This window comes from Lactuca sativa, chromosome 1 (genome assembly GCF_002870075.4).
Source record: "Lactuca sativa cultivar Salinas chromosome 1, Lsat_Salinas_v11, whole genome shotgun sequence".
Lineage (NCBI taxonomy): Eukaryota > Viridiplantae > Streptophyta > Magnoliopsida > Asterales > Asteraceae > Lactuca > Lactuca sativa.
Window position 1 is genome coordinate 89,452,741 of NC_056623.2, and position 13,987 is coordinate 89,466,727.

A 13,987-nucleotide genomic window follows, 5' to 3' on the forward strand; every position below is an offset into this window, starting at 1 on the left:
TAATATAGTACTTATTTATTGTGCATTAAAATTTATATATTATTCTTAAACTTTATATAAATTATTCTTGAAAGATGAAAAATAAATATAACATGATATGATAAATAAACTGAAAACTGCAAAAGGAAAATAATATACTTATGTGACAATATAGTGAAAAGTTAAATATGAGTATAGCATTTTGAAAGAAATGGATACATGCTTGTTCAAGAAATGCAACTAAACCTATTTGTTAGATTTAATATTAGAAATCAAGCCATCAAGATGGATTGAGGTAACCAGTGATGTCATATACGATCTTATTTTATTTTATTGAATTATTTAGATATGTTATATCAAATCTATCAAAATTGATTCTTGCATGGCAATGACCACGATATAAAAATATAGGCAAATTCTATTTGTATACCTACTAAATAGACTAATCATTTCTATTCGTAGTCGCCATATATATAACAACACTAGACTAAATCCAACGATAACCATGAAGCACCACCATTTCCTCCTCGTATCTTTACCTGTCCAAAGCCACATCAACCCCACTTTCCGACTAGCTACCAGACTCACACGCGCCGGTGCTCAAGTCACTCTGGCCACCACCGTCAGCGGCCTAAAAACCCTCCCTTCAGTCCCCGGCCTATCTTACCATTTCTTCCCCGGCGGTGGTGCTGATGGAAAACTAAGCTCCCTCCAAGAACTCAAGCTCGTTGGGTCAATTGACCTCAAAAAACTCATGGTAACAAAAGCTAAAGAGGGCCAAAAGGTGGATTTCTTAATCTATGGTCTTTCCCTTCCATGGGTGGCAAAGGTGGCGCGTGAACTCCACGTGCCGTCAGCATTATTCTACTTCCAGTCCGCAGCTTCTTTTTCAGTGGTTTACCATTTCTTGAAAGGTGGTGGGGTAGGAAATTCCAATATTGACCTTACTGGTTCAATAAAAGTACCAGGATTGCCCTTGTTAAGATATTGTGAAATCCCTTCTTTTCTCATGCCCACCCATCAATATGCTTATGTTTCCCAAGAACACATAGACACCCTAGAAAAACACCCAAATTCATTCATACTAATCAACAGCTTTGATGGCTTAGAAGAACAATCAATTCAATCACTACCAGACCACATTAACATCTTCTCCGTCGGACCATTGAATTCCGACGAAACGGAGGAGCCGTTCGTCGTTGATACTATTCAGGATTCCGATAGAGAAACATATCTTAGATGGCTAGACTCGAAACGGGAGAAATCAGTGGTTTACGTTTCCTTTGGAAGCTTGGTGAAGTTACAGAAAAATCAAAAAGATGAGATATTTCAAGGATTAATCGAATTAGGCTACCCGTTTTTGTGGGTCATTCGCAATCAAGGAGAGGATGATGAAGAGTCGAGACGTTACACGGCGGAAGGCGGTGGGTTGATAGTGAGATGGTGTTCACAGGTGGAGGTTCTGAACCACGTTGCCATCGGGTGTTTTGTGACGCATTGTGGGTGGAACTCGACGATGGAGAGCATGGTAAGTGGGGTTGCAATGGTGGGGTGTCCACAGGATGTCGATCAGAAGATGAATGCAAAGATGGTGGAGGAAGTGTGGGGGAATGGGGTGAAGGCGGTGGCGGATGATGAAGGAGTGGTGGGGAGGGAAGAGATGAAGAGGTGTTTGGCGGTGGTGATGGGAGGTGGAGAGATAACGAGGAACTGTGAGAAATTGAAAAGCATGGCTATGGAGGCCATGTCGGAGAATGGATCTTCACATAGAAATCTAAATCGATTTTTCCAAACCTTAAAACTTGTTTCAGAATGAAATTTTGATCAAGACATTTTTTGTTTTTGAAAACGAAATTTGTAACTTTTTATATATCAGTTTTTGTTTTCGGTTAATGTCATGTGCTCATGTTCTACATTGAGTAAGAAAACTTTAGATAATATATCCAGATTATCATTTTATCACACTTTTATCATTTTCCTTTAATATAAGTTTACAATATTTGCTAGCTGGATAAAGGCTCTGTTTTGATCCGACGAAGATAAAATGGTTTGAGTTGAGTTTTTTTTTTTTTTTTTTTTTTTTTTTTGACCCTTTAACCGTTTATTTTACGGGTTTGTTTAAGTTTATAACTAATTTAGGAGTTGACCAATGACCCGTTTATTTTATTAGAAAAATAAAATAAAAAAATATATAAAATAAAAGAAAGTAAAAGTTAATAAGTAAATATGTGATATTTAGACTTCTTTTCCGTGAATCGCAAACCTGATTCTGACCCACGTACGAAGGGTTGTTAATCTTTTATTCAATGGAGAACACATACCTGTTATCAAGGTTTTAAATAACGTAATGCGTGACTTGGCGGCAATGTCAAGCCTCAAGTTTTTCCGAGCCTTGGTGAGTCATGACGTTTGTAAGGCGTGACTTAAGGCGATAATTTTCTATATAATTAATATTTTTTATATGTATTTTCAACTATTATTCATTTTTATACACATATATGAGTTAAGACGGTATTTTGGCAAAGCTTGGCGGCATGCGCAAGCCTTGGAGTCGTGACGCGTCATAGCGGAGCCATGACGAGCTTTTTAGAACCTTGCCTGTTATGCCAAAAAAGCACCCATTTGACCACCATTATTGACTTGATGATACAATTAGCTAGAAATTTAATGAAGCAATTAACATAATAACAACAATGGGCAGTGGACTCGATGGTTTTATGTGCAAGTCGATTCTTGATGTTTATGCGGTACATATAGAGTTGGGATTTATAGAGAAGTTGCTGAAATAATGGTGGAATTGGAACCTATGTGTGTTACCTTATATTGTGTTGTGTAAATCTTATGAGATGAGGGGAAAATGGGAAAGTGTAGCTACAGTGAAGAAAGAAAAAGAAATAAAGACTAAGAAAGTAGTAGGGTGTAGTTGGATTGAGGTAAAGAGAGACTTGTTTGTTTTTAAAGAAAATGAAGTTGTTCATCATGGTCGGGAAGATATGTACTCGACATTGAGATTAGTGATGTGGGGTTTAGAAGATGAAGGTTATATATATTTTAATTGTATAAAATTGGATGATGGGATATAAAAGATTTAGGGGTCTTTGGATAGGAAAAAAAAAGTGTTTATTGCTTATTGTTTATTTCTATCATAATAAACTAAGTTTAAGTGTTTAGATAAAATCATTAAAAATCAACTTATTGTATTAGAAATTAACTAAAATTAGCTGATTTTAATAAGCATCTTCCCTCTTGCTTATTGTTTATTACTTATTCTCACCACAAATAAGTTAATAAGCAAATAAGCTAATAAGTTAATCTAAACACCCCTTAGATATATGAAAGTGGTTCTAGTTCTTCAAAGTCTATGTATTGGATCTTCCTGCTTTTGCCCTTAACCGGGTACAAATTTGTTATATTTTGCTATTCTTTCTACACTTGGTTTTTTCTTTATCCGTTTATATATATATATATATATATATATATATATATATATATATATATATATATATATATATATATATATATATATATATATATATATATATATATATATTATTACCATGACCCCCTGGTTTTTAGACTATTATTACCAAAAAATTAAGATAACAATTTATTTGAGAATAAAACTACTATCGGCCCCTCCAATGATTTTGGAAATAGGCAACAAAATTTTTAAGGCAATGTAATCAATATGGATTAAGAGACTAAATGCGTGTTCAGAATAAAATGTTATTTAAGATTAGATATATAATGTATTCACTAGTGGTGAGTAAAACCGAACCCGGAAACCGAAAAACCGACAAAACTGAAACCGAAATATAAACCGACGGTTTGGGTTTATAATTTTAAAAACCGAATTTTTTGGTTTGGATTCGGTTTTTAGGTTTGGTAAAACCGAAAGAAACCGAACCGAATGTTGATATATTATATGTATTTTGTGAGTTATATATGTATATATACATAGTCCTGAGGCTATAAACATAAAACGAAACATGCTCTATTGGTTAACGACTTAGGCAATTGTAGGAGATGATGCAAGTTCGAAACCTGCTAACCTTATTTTTCTTGATTTATTTTGCCATCGACTTAACTCTATAGTACATTGCCCATTAATAAAACTTAAGCCAACATTCGCTTCTATATAAGATGGTCATCCACTTTCTTTCTACTATTTCGTAGGCAGAATAACATGGTACCCACTTTCGGAACCGTTGGTTTTGGAACCGGAAAGTTTGGAACTGCCTTAAGTGGTTCCGGTTTTCATTTTTCCGGAACCGCTACCCGCCGGTTACCCGTCAAAACTGGTTTGTATATATATATATCCCCTATCCTAATAAATAAGTAGAATAGTGCCACGTGTCAGTCTCCCAGACCCCCAAAATATATTTTTCCCACTTCTTTTCTTCAGGTCCATTTACGTTAATCCTCCACTTCAAATAGAGGCAATTAATCCGGAAAAAACTGCAGTAAAAAAATGCAATCAAAAATTTAAAATGAATAAAAGATTTGCAAATAATATACAAAAATCGGTTATTCAAATTTGAAATTCGAAATACCTGATTTATATGGAAGTTTGTTTATTGTGATTGGAAATTAAATAATTTCCCGTGATTAAATCCCAAAAAATCTGCATTCTTAAAATTATCTTTTCAGAATACTACTATTATCCATCTAATATATTCCTTCTTTTCAGCATTCTTAAAATTATCGAGCTATCAATTAAGTAAATCCCAAAAAATTTGCTGGAAATAAATGCATACCCATATATATGACTATAAGATCTACATGCTTTGGTATCCACGATTCTGCTTATGAGACTACTTTGCAAAAGTTAATTTTCTCATAATCTCGCTATATAATTGACTATTACATTCATTCATTGTTTTCCTACACCTCTCTGCATCCAATCTTAGATTAATCATTTCAAATCCATTTAACTCGATCGTTTTCATTCAATCATTGTTGATAAGGTTTAAGGTTAGTTTTCTTTAATATGTAATCTATCTGCATATATGACTTCTCTATATCTCTTTTTTATACCATCTTTTGGGGTTTCTTTACTCTCAATTCTCCTGTTTTTTCTCATTATTAAATTGGATTTATGCATATTGGATTTACTTTTACGTATGTCTATTTAACATATGCATGAAAGTACTGTAAGATGTATTCATCTTCCTCTTTCATCCATTGTTGTTTTAATCGATGTGTCTTTATATGTATCTTTTACGAATAATTTAAAGTATAATTTTGTAATAAACTAATCAATTAAACTATATATTCCCATTATCTATTATTAAACATGCTGATTAAAAAGAAACTAAAAGTTAAAGCTAAAAAAACACAATATAACACAGATACCTCTATGTATGTGCCAATGGTAGTCTTATTAGAGCCACCATGCTCCTTCAAGTTGTTTATTGCCTCCATTATAAGATTGTCCAGCCTGTTAATGACACAAAAGGTAAAATGGTCATAAACTATAACTATTGATAACATCATCTTACTAGAGACTAAATAACCATGATTCATAAGAGATATCCCTAATGTATAATAATTAGCACATTATATAAACAATCCGCCATTCTGGTAACACATATACCTCAATGTATGTGGGATATTTGTAGCTATTTGTCAGTTGATGTCAACGTTAGTTCCAGACAAAGGGTACAATCATCATTTACTGTCGTTCAGAAGGTTTATTCAATGTAACAAAGAAATAGTCTTTGTTCACACATCACTTTATCCATACAACAATTCATCATCATTTATCCATACAACAGTTAGTGTGAAAAAGAACAAAGAAATAGGGACTAACCTTATCATAGATCTTTTTGAAGCACCAACTTGTGGAGAACCACTAGAAGACTGAAGAGGCCTCACATCACCCGAGTCTTCATCACTGGGATCAGCAGTTGTGAGTGAGAGAAGGTCCTCAACTTCTCAAACCTTCACCCACCAAGAATCGACAACAGCTTCCTGCTTCTTTTCATCTTTTTCCTTCGGTCCAGCGAAACCCCAGAGATCCTCCCCCTGCTTCTTTTCCCGATCGAACGCCATTAGAGCCCTTTCTTCGATCGGTTGTTTCTTTTTCTCAAATTGAAGAAAACGGAGACCTGACCCCTTTTCCCTAATTTCAATTTTTGGTCTAATCGCCCAATTCAGCCACTCCACTTTATGAATTTGACCAAGACAGTCCCCTATGGAAATTATTGACAAATTAACCTCAAATCTCATTGATTCTTTTAAACCATTTCAGCCCCTCCTTTGTAATTAGATTACAAATTCATTTTTTACTTTGTTTTATATGTTTTCTAACATATCAATTTTTACAGCTTTAATTTTATGTCGTTTTACATGTGCTTTCACATGTAAATGTTTACTATTAGAATAATATTTCTTTTTTAAAATCTAATATTATGGTTAATGGAATATAAATAAGATTCTTACATAATTGTTAATTACAATATGATGTAATAACAATATTTCAATAATATATTTACTTTTATATATCACTATTTTCAACATATTTCATTATAAACTTTTAAACGTAACTTACATATACCTAAACAATATATTTTTTATTATTTAATATGTATACTTTTTTGAAATATTATATTATTGTATAAAAAATAAGAACATGGATATATGTGAAACTATCGTGCGATATTATAAAGTTTAATAAAAATATTACAGTTATATATTATATACTACAAAATTGTAGGTTTATATGTTATTTCTTTGTAATTTAATCATAATCTGTCAATATGTCAAAAATATATATTATACCCCTTTGTTCAACATATAAATATTATATATGAATTATTTATTCTGTAATTTTAGACATGTTGTTTTATTAACTAAATCGAGTTATCTGTTAACATTGCAGACATACAATGCATTCAATTTCTTCTAAAAAATAACTAGAAAATTAAATAGTTTCCGATAATACAAATAATATTAAATTGGATACTACATCAACATGTCTATCTGCAACAACTAAAATTGTTGATACTTCAGCAAACTTTCCATCTACTGCAAATAAATATTGTTCGACACTAGTTCCTGATGCTTACAAAGGTATGTTTATTTCTTCAATTTTATTATAAAAAAACATATTTTTTACCTCCTTATACTTTTTATAGCATATACTGTTATCGTTTATGCAGAAAACAACAATAACATGTACCAAAGATTGGTTTGTTTCTCAAAGATCCAATTTTTTTTGTAACATCCTGATTTCCCAGGTATATTATTTTATTTAATTATTTTGGTGTTTAAGGAGGAACTCGGCGAGTTGGAGCCAAGACTCGCCAAGTAGGGTCGCGGATGTTCATCCGGGTTCACGTCCGGACTCGGCGAGTCCACGCTGTTTAATGAAACCCTAATTTCCAGGGTTTGAGACCTATTTAAAGGGGCTTATGGCCGTCATTTCCGGCCACCAACCCCAGAGAGAAACCCTAAAGAGATTTGAGCGTTTTGGGAGAGAGAATAGGCCATTGTTGACCTTTGAAGCTTTGATTGGCAAGGCAAAGGAGATTCTAGCTAAGAGGAGGCAAGGGAGGTGGACATCCTTCGATTTTGGAGCTCAGAGCATCATCTTGGAGGTATATTTTGGCTTCCTTTTTTGTTGCCATGATAAACATGGGGGTTAGGGTTTCTTGACCCCTTTGTTGGTTAGATTTGATGTCCATTTCGTCCCTATTTGTGATGAGGCTTGGGATGAGATCCATAGAGGTCCAGAGAAGCTTTATTCCTTAAGCTTTATGAGGATTCATGGGATTTTTGACCTAGAGTTATGAGATATGGGGCTAAAACATCATCTAGGAGCAAATAGTCGTTGTTTGAGCACCAAGGTTTGGACTTAATGTGATTATCATGCCTGGGGAGGCCAGATCTATGATTGTATGGAACAGATCTGACCTTAGAAGTGAGTTTGAGTTATGCATGGCATGGACTCGCCAAGTCTGAAGAACAGACTCGGCGAGTAGCATGAAGTTTTCCCGTAACCACTCAGCGAGTGGTCTTGTCGAGTTGAGGGGTCGACTCAGTGAGTCAGGGAGAGTCAGGGGGGACTGAGTCAAGCCGGAACTCGCCGAGTTGTTCTTGAGACTCAGCGAGTTGAGTCGTGGTGGCCTCGCGATTTATGCCAGGTGAAACTCGTCGAGTCAGAGAAATACTCGACGTGTCAAGAGAGGATTCAAGGGAGTCAGTAGACACGTATAGACTCGCCGAGTCGCCCTAGTGCACTCGCTGAGTCCGGTCAAAGTTGACCGTTGACTTTTGTTGACTTTTAGGGTTTGGTCAGCGATGTGTCCTTTGGGCCAAGAGAGGGGTAAAATGGTCTTTTACCCTGAAGAGGGTGCCGAGAGAGGGTTGATTCTAGTCTCGAGAGTTATATTCATGAGAGTATTTGCCTTATGTGTTAGGCGGTGGCGAGTTCGAGATTCAAGTGTGGGGATATATGCTTTCTGCTTGCCAGGTGAGTCTTCTCACTGTACTTTATCTTGAGTAGGTAACCAGAGTTATGTGACAGAGTATTTGTATGCTATGTATGGTTGTACTGCATTATTTCTATGTGATTTATGATGTGCATGTTTATAGAGTTAGAACCGGAGGGTTCCCAGAGTTAGAACCGGAGGGTTCACAGAGTTAGAACCGGAAGGTTCACATAGTAGGGTCCACGGACCCACAGAGTTATAGCCTCGAAGGGGCTAATATGTGTTATGTGTGGTATTTTGGGTAACTCACTAAGCTTCGTGCTTACAGTGTTTTGTGTTATGTGTTCCAGGTTTCTCTCAGGATCACGGGACGGCACCGGCTCGATTGTACACACCAGAGAAAGAGTCATGTTTTGAGGATCCTGGTTTATTATGCAAGTGAAAATGGAGTTATGTTTTTGTAATTCGATTATGAATGAGATTTTAAGAAAAGTGTTTTTTAAGAATTAAACGATTATTTTTAAATGAAAATTTGTTTTGAAATTTATGGTGTTACATTTTTCACATGAGCAATTGTATGTTGCCTTATCTAGAGTTGAAAGCACAGATGAATTAAAATTATTAATTAGATAAAGATGGCAGACTCACATATAAAACTTGCAATGTTCTTTATAAGGAAGTTTTTCGAAATTTATAACCAACTTTTTTGTAGCATCTTTTAGTCATTTTTAGCAAAACATACTTAATCCATCATATTACTTTATTTATTTATAATTACCTATTGTATTTTTTATGTCAATTTCATTATCACACATGGGTAAGGCATCATCTCGGTATGTTCAACAAGAATCATACACCAAAAATCAAGTTAAAAATCTCCACTTGTAATTAAATATTTACCATTTACTGTTTAATTAAACATGTACAAATCACAAAGTTATTAAAATATGCATTATCACAATTCATAATTTTTCTAATCTAATTTGTAACCAACTTTTTTGTAGCATATTTTATTCATTTTAGCAAATGATACTTAATCCATCATATGCTTTATTTATTTATAACTAGGGAAGATTCCCGTTTTGCGGGATTGGATACGCCAAAGGAATGCACAGAATGAAAACATTTTGTCTTATCTTGTTTTTACCCGTTTTTTTGGACGAAACAAATTATATCAGTTTCAAGTTCATCAAAATTCCAGCAGGTGAAAACAAAAGTGTGTAACACGTGAAGCTGTTCCAAACCCAAGGGTAAATCTGGAATGTTTTTGGGTTGTATTTGATTAATATACAAATCTTATCTAAAATGGATGGCAAACACAGAGCAGCATAATCACCAAGCATTCACACAACTTTCTGATCGATTTCCATACTTGTATCTTTAATAACTGTCATGATAGGAACCTAAAAGAAAAGCCAAACAATTGCTTAGTTTTTCAAGTAAAATGACAGTGAAATGATATAAATAATTAGTTCTAATAAAATCATACCAAAGAGGTCTACCTTCATCTAAATCTTCAACCATAATAACTCTAGGCTCTTCATCAATCAACTTAGATTTTTAAATTTGCAATAAATCAAAATAAGTAATCACTTGATCTTTCTCTTTTGGTGATGGTGGTTGAAAGTAAAATGCTATAAATGGGAAGATTTTTCAAAAAGAAATTTGAAAGTAGAAACTTGTAATAGAATTTTTTTGTAAAATACTATATAAACTAAGGAAGGTTGTTATTAGTTGCATTTAGCCTGAATTAATCAAATATAGAGCATACAATTGAGTAAATAATTATCTGTCAATAACAAATTTGTCATTCTGATTAAAAAAATGTGATTTTTCAAAAACTTTGTCAATACCCCTTTGGACACATGAGCCTAGCATGAAGATTTGAGGTTTAAGCCTGTATGCAATCTATGCTCCTCAGATATCACAATTGCTTTCAAGAAATTACATGAAAGATCTTCATGAACCCAAATAAAGAGCTATAACCATAAACTATAGTAGAGTGTTGTTCATCAGGGATAGTTCAAAGACTATATAAAAAAAAGTATTTCAGATCCTACTGGAGGTAACATAGCTGCCGAAACTTAAGAGTCATTGGATTTATGGCAACCTTATTCAGGTAATACATATCGATGGAAAATTAAGAGAACAAAAAAAATCAAATCAACTAATAAACATATACCCAATTAAAATAAGATTATACATATCGATGTAAAATTCAGAAAATTAAGAGAACCAAAAAATTAATCTAACAGATACCAGAAAACAGGGAAAAGAAGAAAGATCGAAAGCGGCAAAATCGTCAATGCAGAAAGCAAAAAATTTGATTTTTTCCAAAGTCGGATACACGAAAGTTACATAACCAAACCCTAGTTTCCAAACGTAACTGGATTTGTCTTATAAGGTGTTGGAGTGGCGGTGATGGTGGAGGAAATCGGTGGTGTGGCAGAGGAAATCAAAGTGGGAATAATAAATTCACTAACATAAATACCCAGGATAATAAACAAAACAATCAAGTTATCCATATTAATATATGAAAAAAATTCCTATATTTGTGAGTGGAATTTGATAGAGGGAATAAGAGAGATACTCGCATTTAACAATGGCACAACCTTTGACAAGTTCAACATAGTGTCTATCGGCACCTCATCCATTGATTCCTCTCGGAAAGAACACCAAAAGCGATGTCGTTTCGATCCCTCATTTCACTACTCTCCTCGCACCTATACCCAGAATGCCATGGAACCTTACATCAGAAACAAAAGGCTTTCTTACAATTAGGACATACGTATCGCTTTAAATTACCTTCGCCACCACACTCGTTGATAACCAAAGCCGAAAAATCTCTGTTAGGGCAAGATCATGCCCTAGGACCGCCGACTCGTAGAGTACGTCACACCATTTGTCGAACAGTTGGCGTGCAATCTTTGGGCGACATGAGAGGGGCTCGAGGGAGTGATCGCAAGTGAGAGCTGGACATTTGATGCCTGATACATTGTCCTCCAGCTTCACTTGGATGTATTTGATCATACAGTCGGTGCAAAAGGATGAAGAAAAGAGGAACAGTGGGAGAGATAGGGCATAGAAATAAAACAGATTAGAAATTCCCAAAATCGAACAACCAATATCAGCTTCAACAACCAAAGGAATTGAGAGAACCCACCGGGAAAGCTGGTGGCAAGAACTGAAGTTGGTGGTTCTACTGGGGGGATGAAGGACGAAGAAAAGAGGAACAGTGGGTGAGAGAATAGAAAGCGATGATGGATAGTTTGGAAGAGATTATGGTGACACGAATAGATTTTTGGAGCGGTGGGTGGACACATATATAGAAAGACTCTCAAACCAAGACACAAAAGAAACAGATTATTAAAAAAAAGGGAAAATGACTTATTAAGGTAACTAACTATTTCAATTGTCCATATATAGGTAATGTTCTTTTTTTTGTACACATTAAGGTAACTAACTTGTTTTGTTTGTTCACATTTAGGTAATATGACCGGCTATCACCTGTTTTTGCTTATGTGGCATCCACCTGACATATGACTTGAATACGTTGGACCTACGTGGCATGGTGCATATATGGAAAAATGACTTATTAAGGTAACTAACTATTTCAGTTGTTCATATGTAGGTAATGTTCTTTTTTTTGTACACATTAAGGTAACTAACTTGTTCTGTTTGTTCACATTTAGGTAATATGACCGGCTATCAACTGTTTTTGCTTATGTGGCATCCACCTGGCATATGACTTGAATACGTTGTACCTACGTGGCATGGTGCATATATTGTCTTCATTCGATTACACTATAACTGTGTCATACGATTCCACCCCTAATTCTAAACCCTAGATAGATCGATGATGACTTCTTCTTCCTCATCTTATTCTTCAAAATGATAAGATGAATTTCAAGCTGATCATCCACGTGATTGCGGTTTACCATCTCGTGTGAAGATTTTAAGAACTCCTGCAACATATTCAACAATATTGATTTACCATCGAGTTTTGACAAACTCTAAATTTTCTTCGTGGGTTGTCAGGAGTTCTTGAAATCTTCACACGAGATGGTAAGCCACAATCACATGGATGATCAGCTTGAAATTCATCTTGTCGTTTTGAAGAATAAGATGAGGAAGAAGAAACAAAACAAGTCATATGCCAGGTGGATGCCACGTAGGTGCAACGTATTCAAGTCATATGCCAGGTGGATGCCACATAAGCAAAAACAGTTGATAGCCGATCATATTACCTAAATGTGAACAAACAGAACAAGTTAGTTACCTTAATGTGTACAAAAAAAAGAACATTACCTATATATGGACAACTGAAATAGTTAGTTACCTTAATAAGTCATTTTCCCATATATGCACCATGCCACGTAGGTGCAACGTATTTAAGTCATATGCCAGGTGGATGCCACATAAGCAAAAACAGGTGATAGCCGGTTATATTACCTATGATGGGTTTTGAGCATTCTAACACTTCCTAAGTGTACATGCAACCCTAATAACCTTGGATCTATGTTTGTCTAATTATCATGCAAAGTTGAATTCCAAGGTTATATTCCTATCTAGCATACATGGGGAACAATTTTAACTTGAATCATAGATAGAATAACTTACCTTGTTGTTGCTTGTGTTCCTTGAAACCTTGTGAGCCTAGCACCCCAAGTGTGATGCCTCAAATGCTTCACACAACACCAAATGCTCTTGGAAAGACTCTTGAGATAACACACTTCTCAAAAATCGGCCAAGCCCTCTTGTTTTCTTAGTAGTGCCGATTTTGGTGGAGAATATGCTTCTTATATAGTGTTGACACATCTAGGGTTACACCATGTAAACCCTAATGTGTCATGACTCTTCATTTTCATGACCCATGGGTTTGTAACTCCCATGGAGCATCCATGGAGCATCCTATGGGTAGAACCCAACTTGATAATCCATGGAGCCTCTTAGCCCACTATACAAGATATGGATGATTTACACAATCAACCCATATATTTAATTAGTTATCCTTTGATCACTTAATTAATTCCAAATTAATTCTTTGATCAACTAATCAAATAATATTATTAATATATTAGAACTTATAATATATTAATAATCTCCAAGTGTTATTTCTCTCATTTAGTCTATCCAATTGCATGGTGCCATGCAACCCAAATGGACCATGCCGAGTCGGGTCAAGTACAAGCCCGAAATAGTTATGGACTTAGACACCTTATCCAACAGTCTCCCACTTGGATAAGTCTAATAACTATATCTCTAGTACTTCAGGAACCGACCGGCAATCGTAGCTCTTTCAAGGTCTCTCGGAACTGAGAAGATGATGGTACGCCATTTAAGATAAGTGATCATATAATCCTCCGTTCTAGATATCAGCCGGACAAATACATGGAACATAGTCTTGCTTATTGTCCAGCATTTGTTTCCCGATTTCCGATTTGTTTGACATAGAACTTAATTGAACACATCAACTTAGTTCTGACCGGGCCCGGTACATGGGTCAAAACAAAATCATCGAGGGGCCCAGATATCAGCTTCTAATCCAAGAAGGAACAGATAAACTTCGACTC

General features: G+C 35.0%; 1 protein-coding gene and 1 long non-coding RNA gene across 3 annotated transcripts; one reads left to right on the forward strand and one right to left on the reverse strand.

Annotated features, from left to right (window-relative positions):
* The first annotated feature begins 441 nt into the window (after nucleotides 1-441).
* Nucleotides 442-1,943, forward strand: LOC111897000 (crocetin glucosyltransferase, chloroplastic). Its single transcript, XM_023892977.3, has one exon. It carries the CDS (start codon nucleotides 485-487, stop codon nucleotides 1,793-1,795), a length of 1,311 nt encoding a protein of 436 aa, XP_023748745.1. The 5' UTR covers nucleotides 442-484; the 3' UTR covers nucleotides 1,796-1,943.
* Nucleotides 1,944-3,876: 1,933 nt separating this feature from the next.
* Nucleotides 3,877-6,208, reverse strand: LOC111897003 (uncharacterized). 2 transcript variants are annotated; one of them, XR_008232441.1, is made up of 3 exons: nucleotides 5,792-6,130; nucleotides 4,533-5,419; nucleotides 3,877-4,437 (listed from the first exon to the last, which is right to left on the reverse strand). It is a non-coding gene; the product is annotated as an uncharacterized LOC111897003 (long non-coding RNA). The 2 variants fall into 2 exon arrangements; XR_002852064.3 differs by having other exon boundaries at nucleotides 4,007-5,419; nucleotides 5,792-6,208.
* Nucleotides 6,209-13,987: the final 7,779 nt, after the last annotated feature.

Coding starts and splice junctions, on each gene's coding strand:
- LOC111897000 (XM_023892977.3), top strand. CDS start 485: ATGAAGCACCACCATTTCCTCCTCGTATCTTTACCTGTCCAAAGCCAC.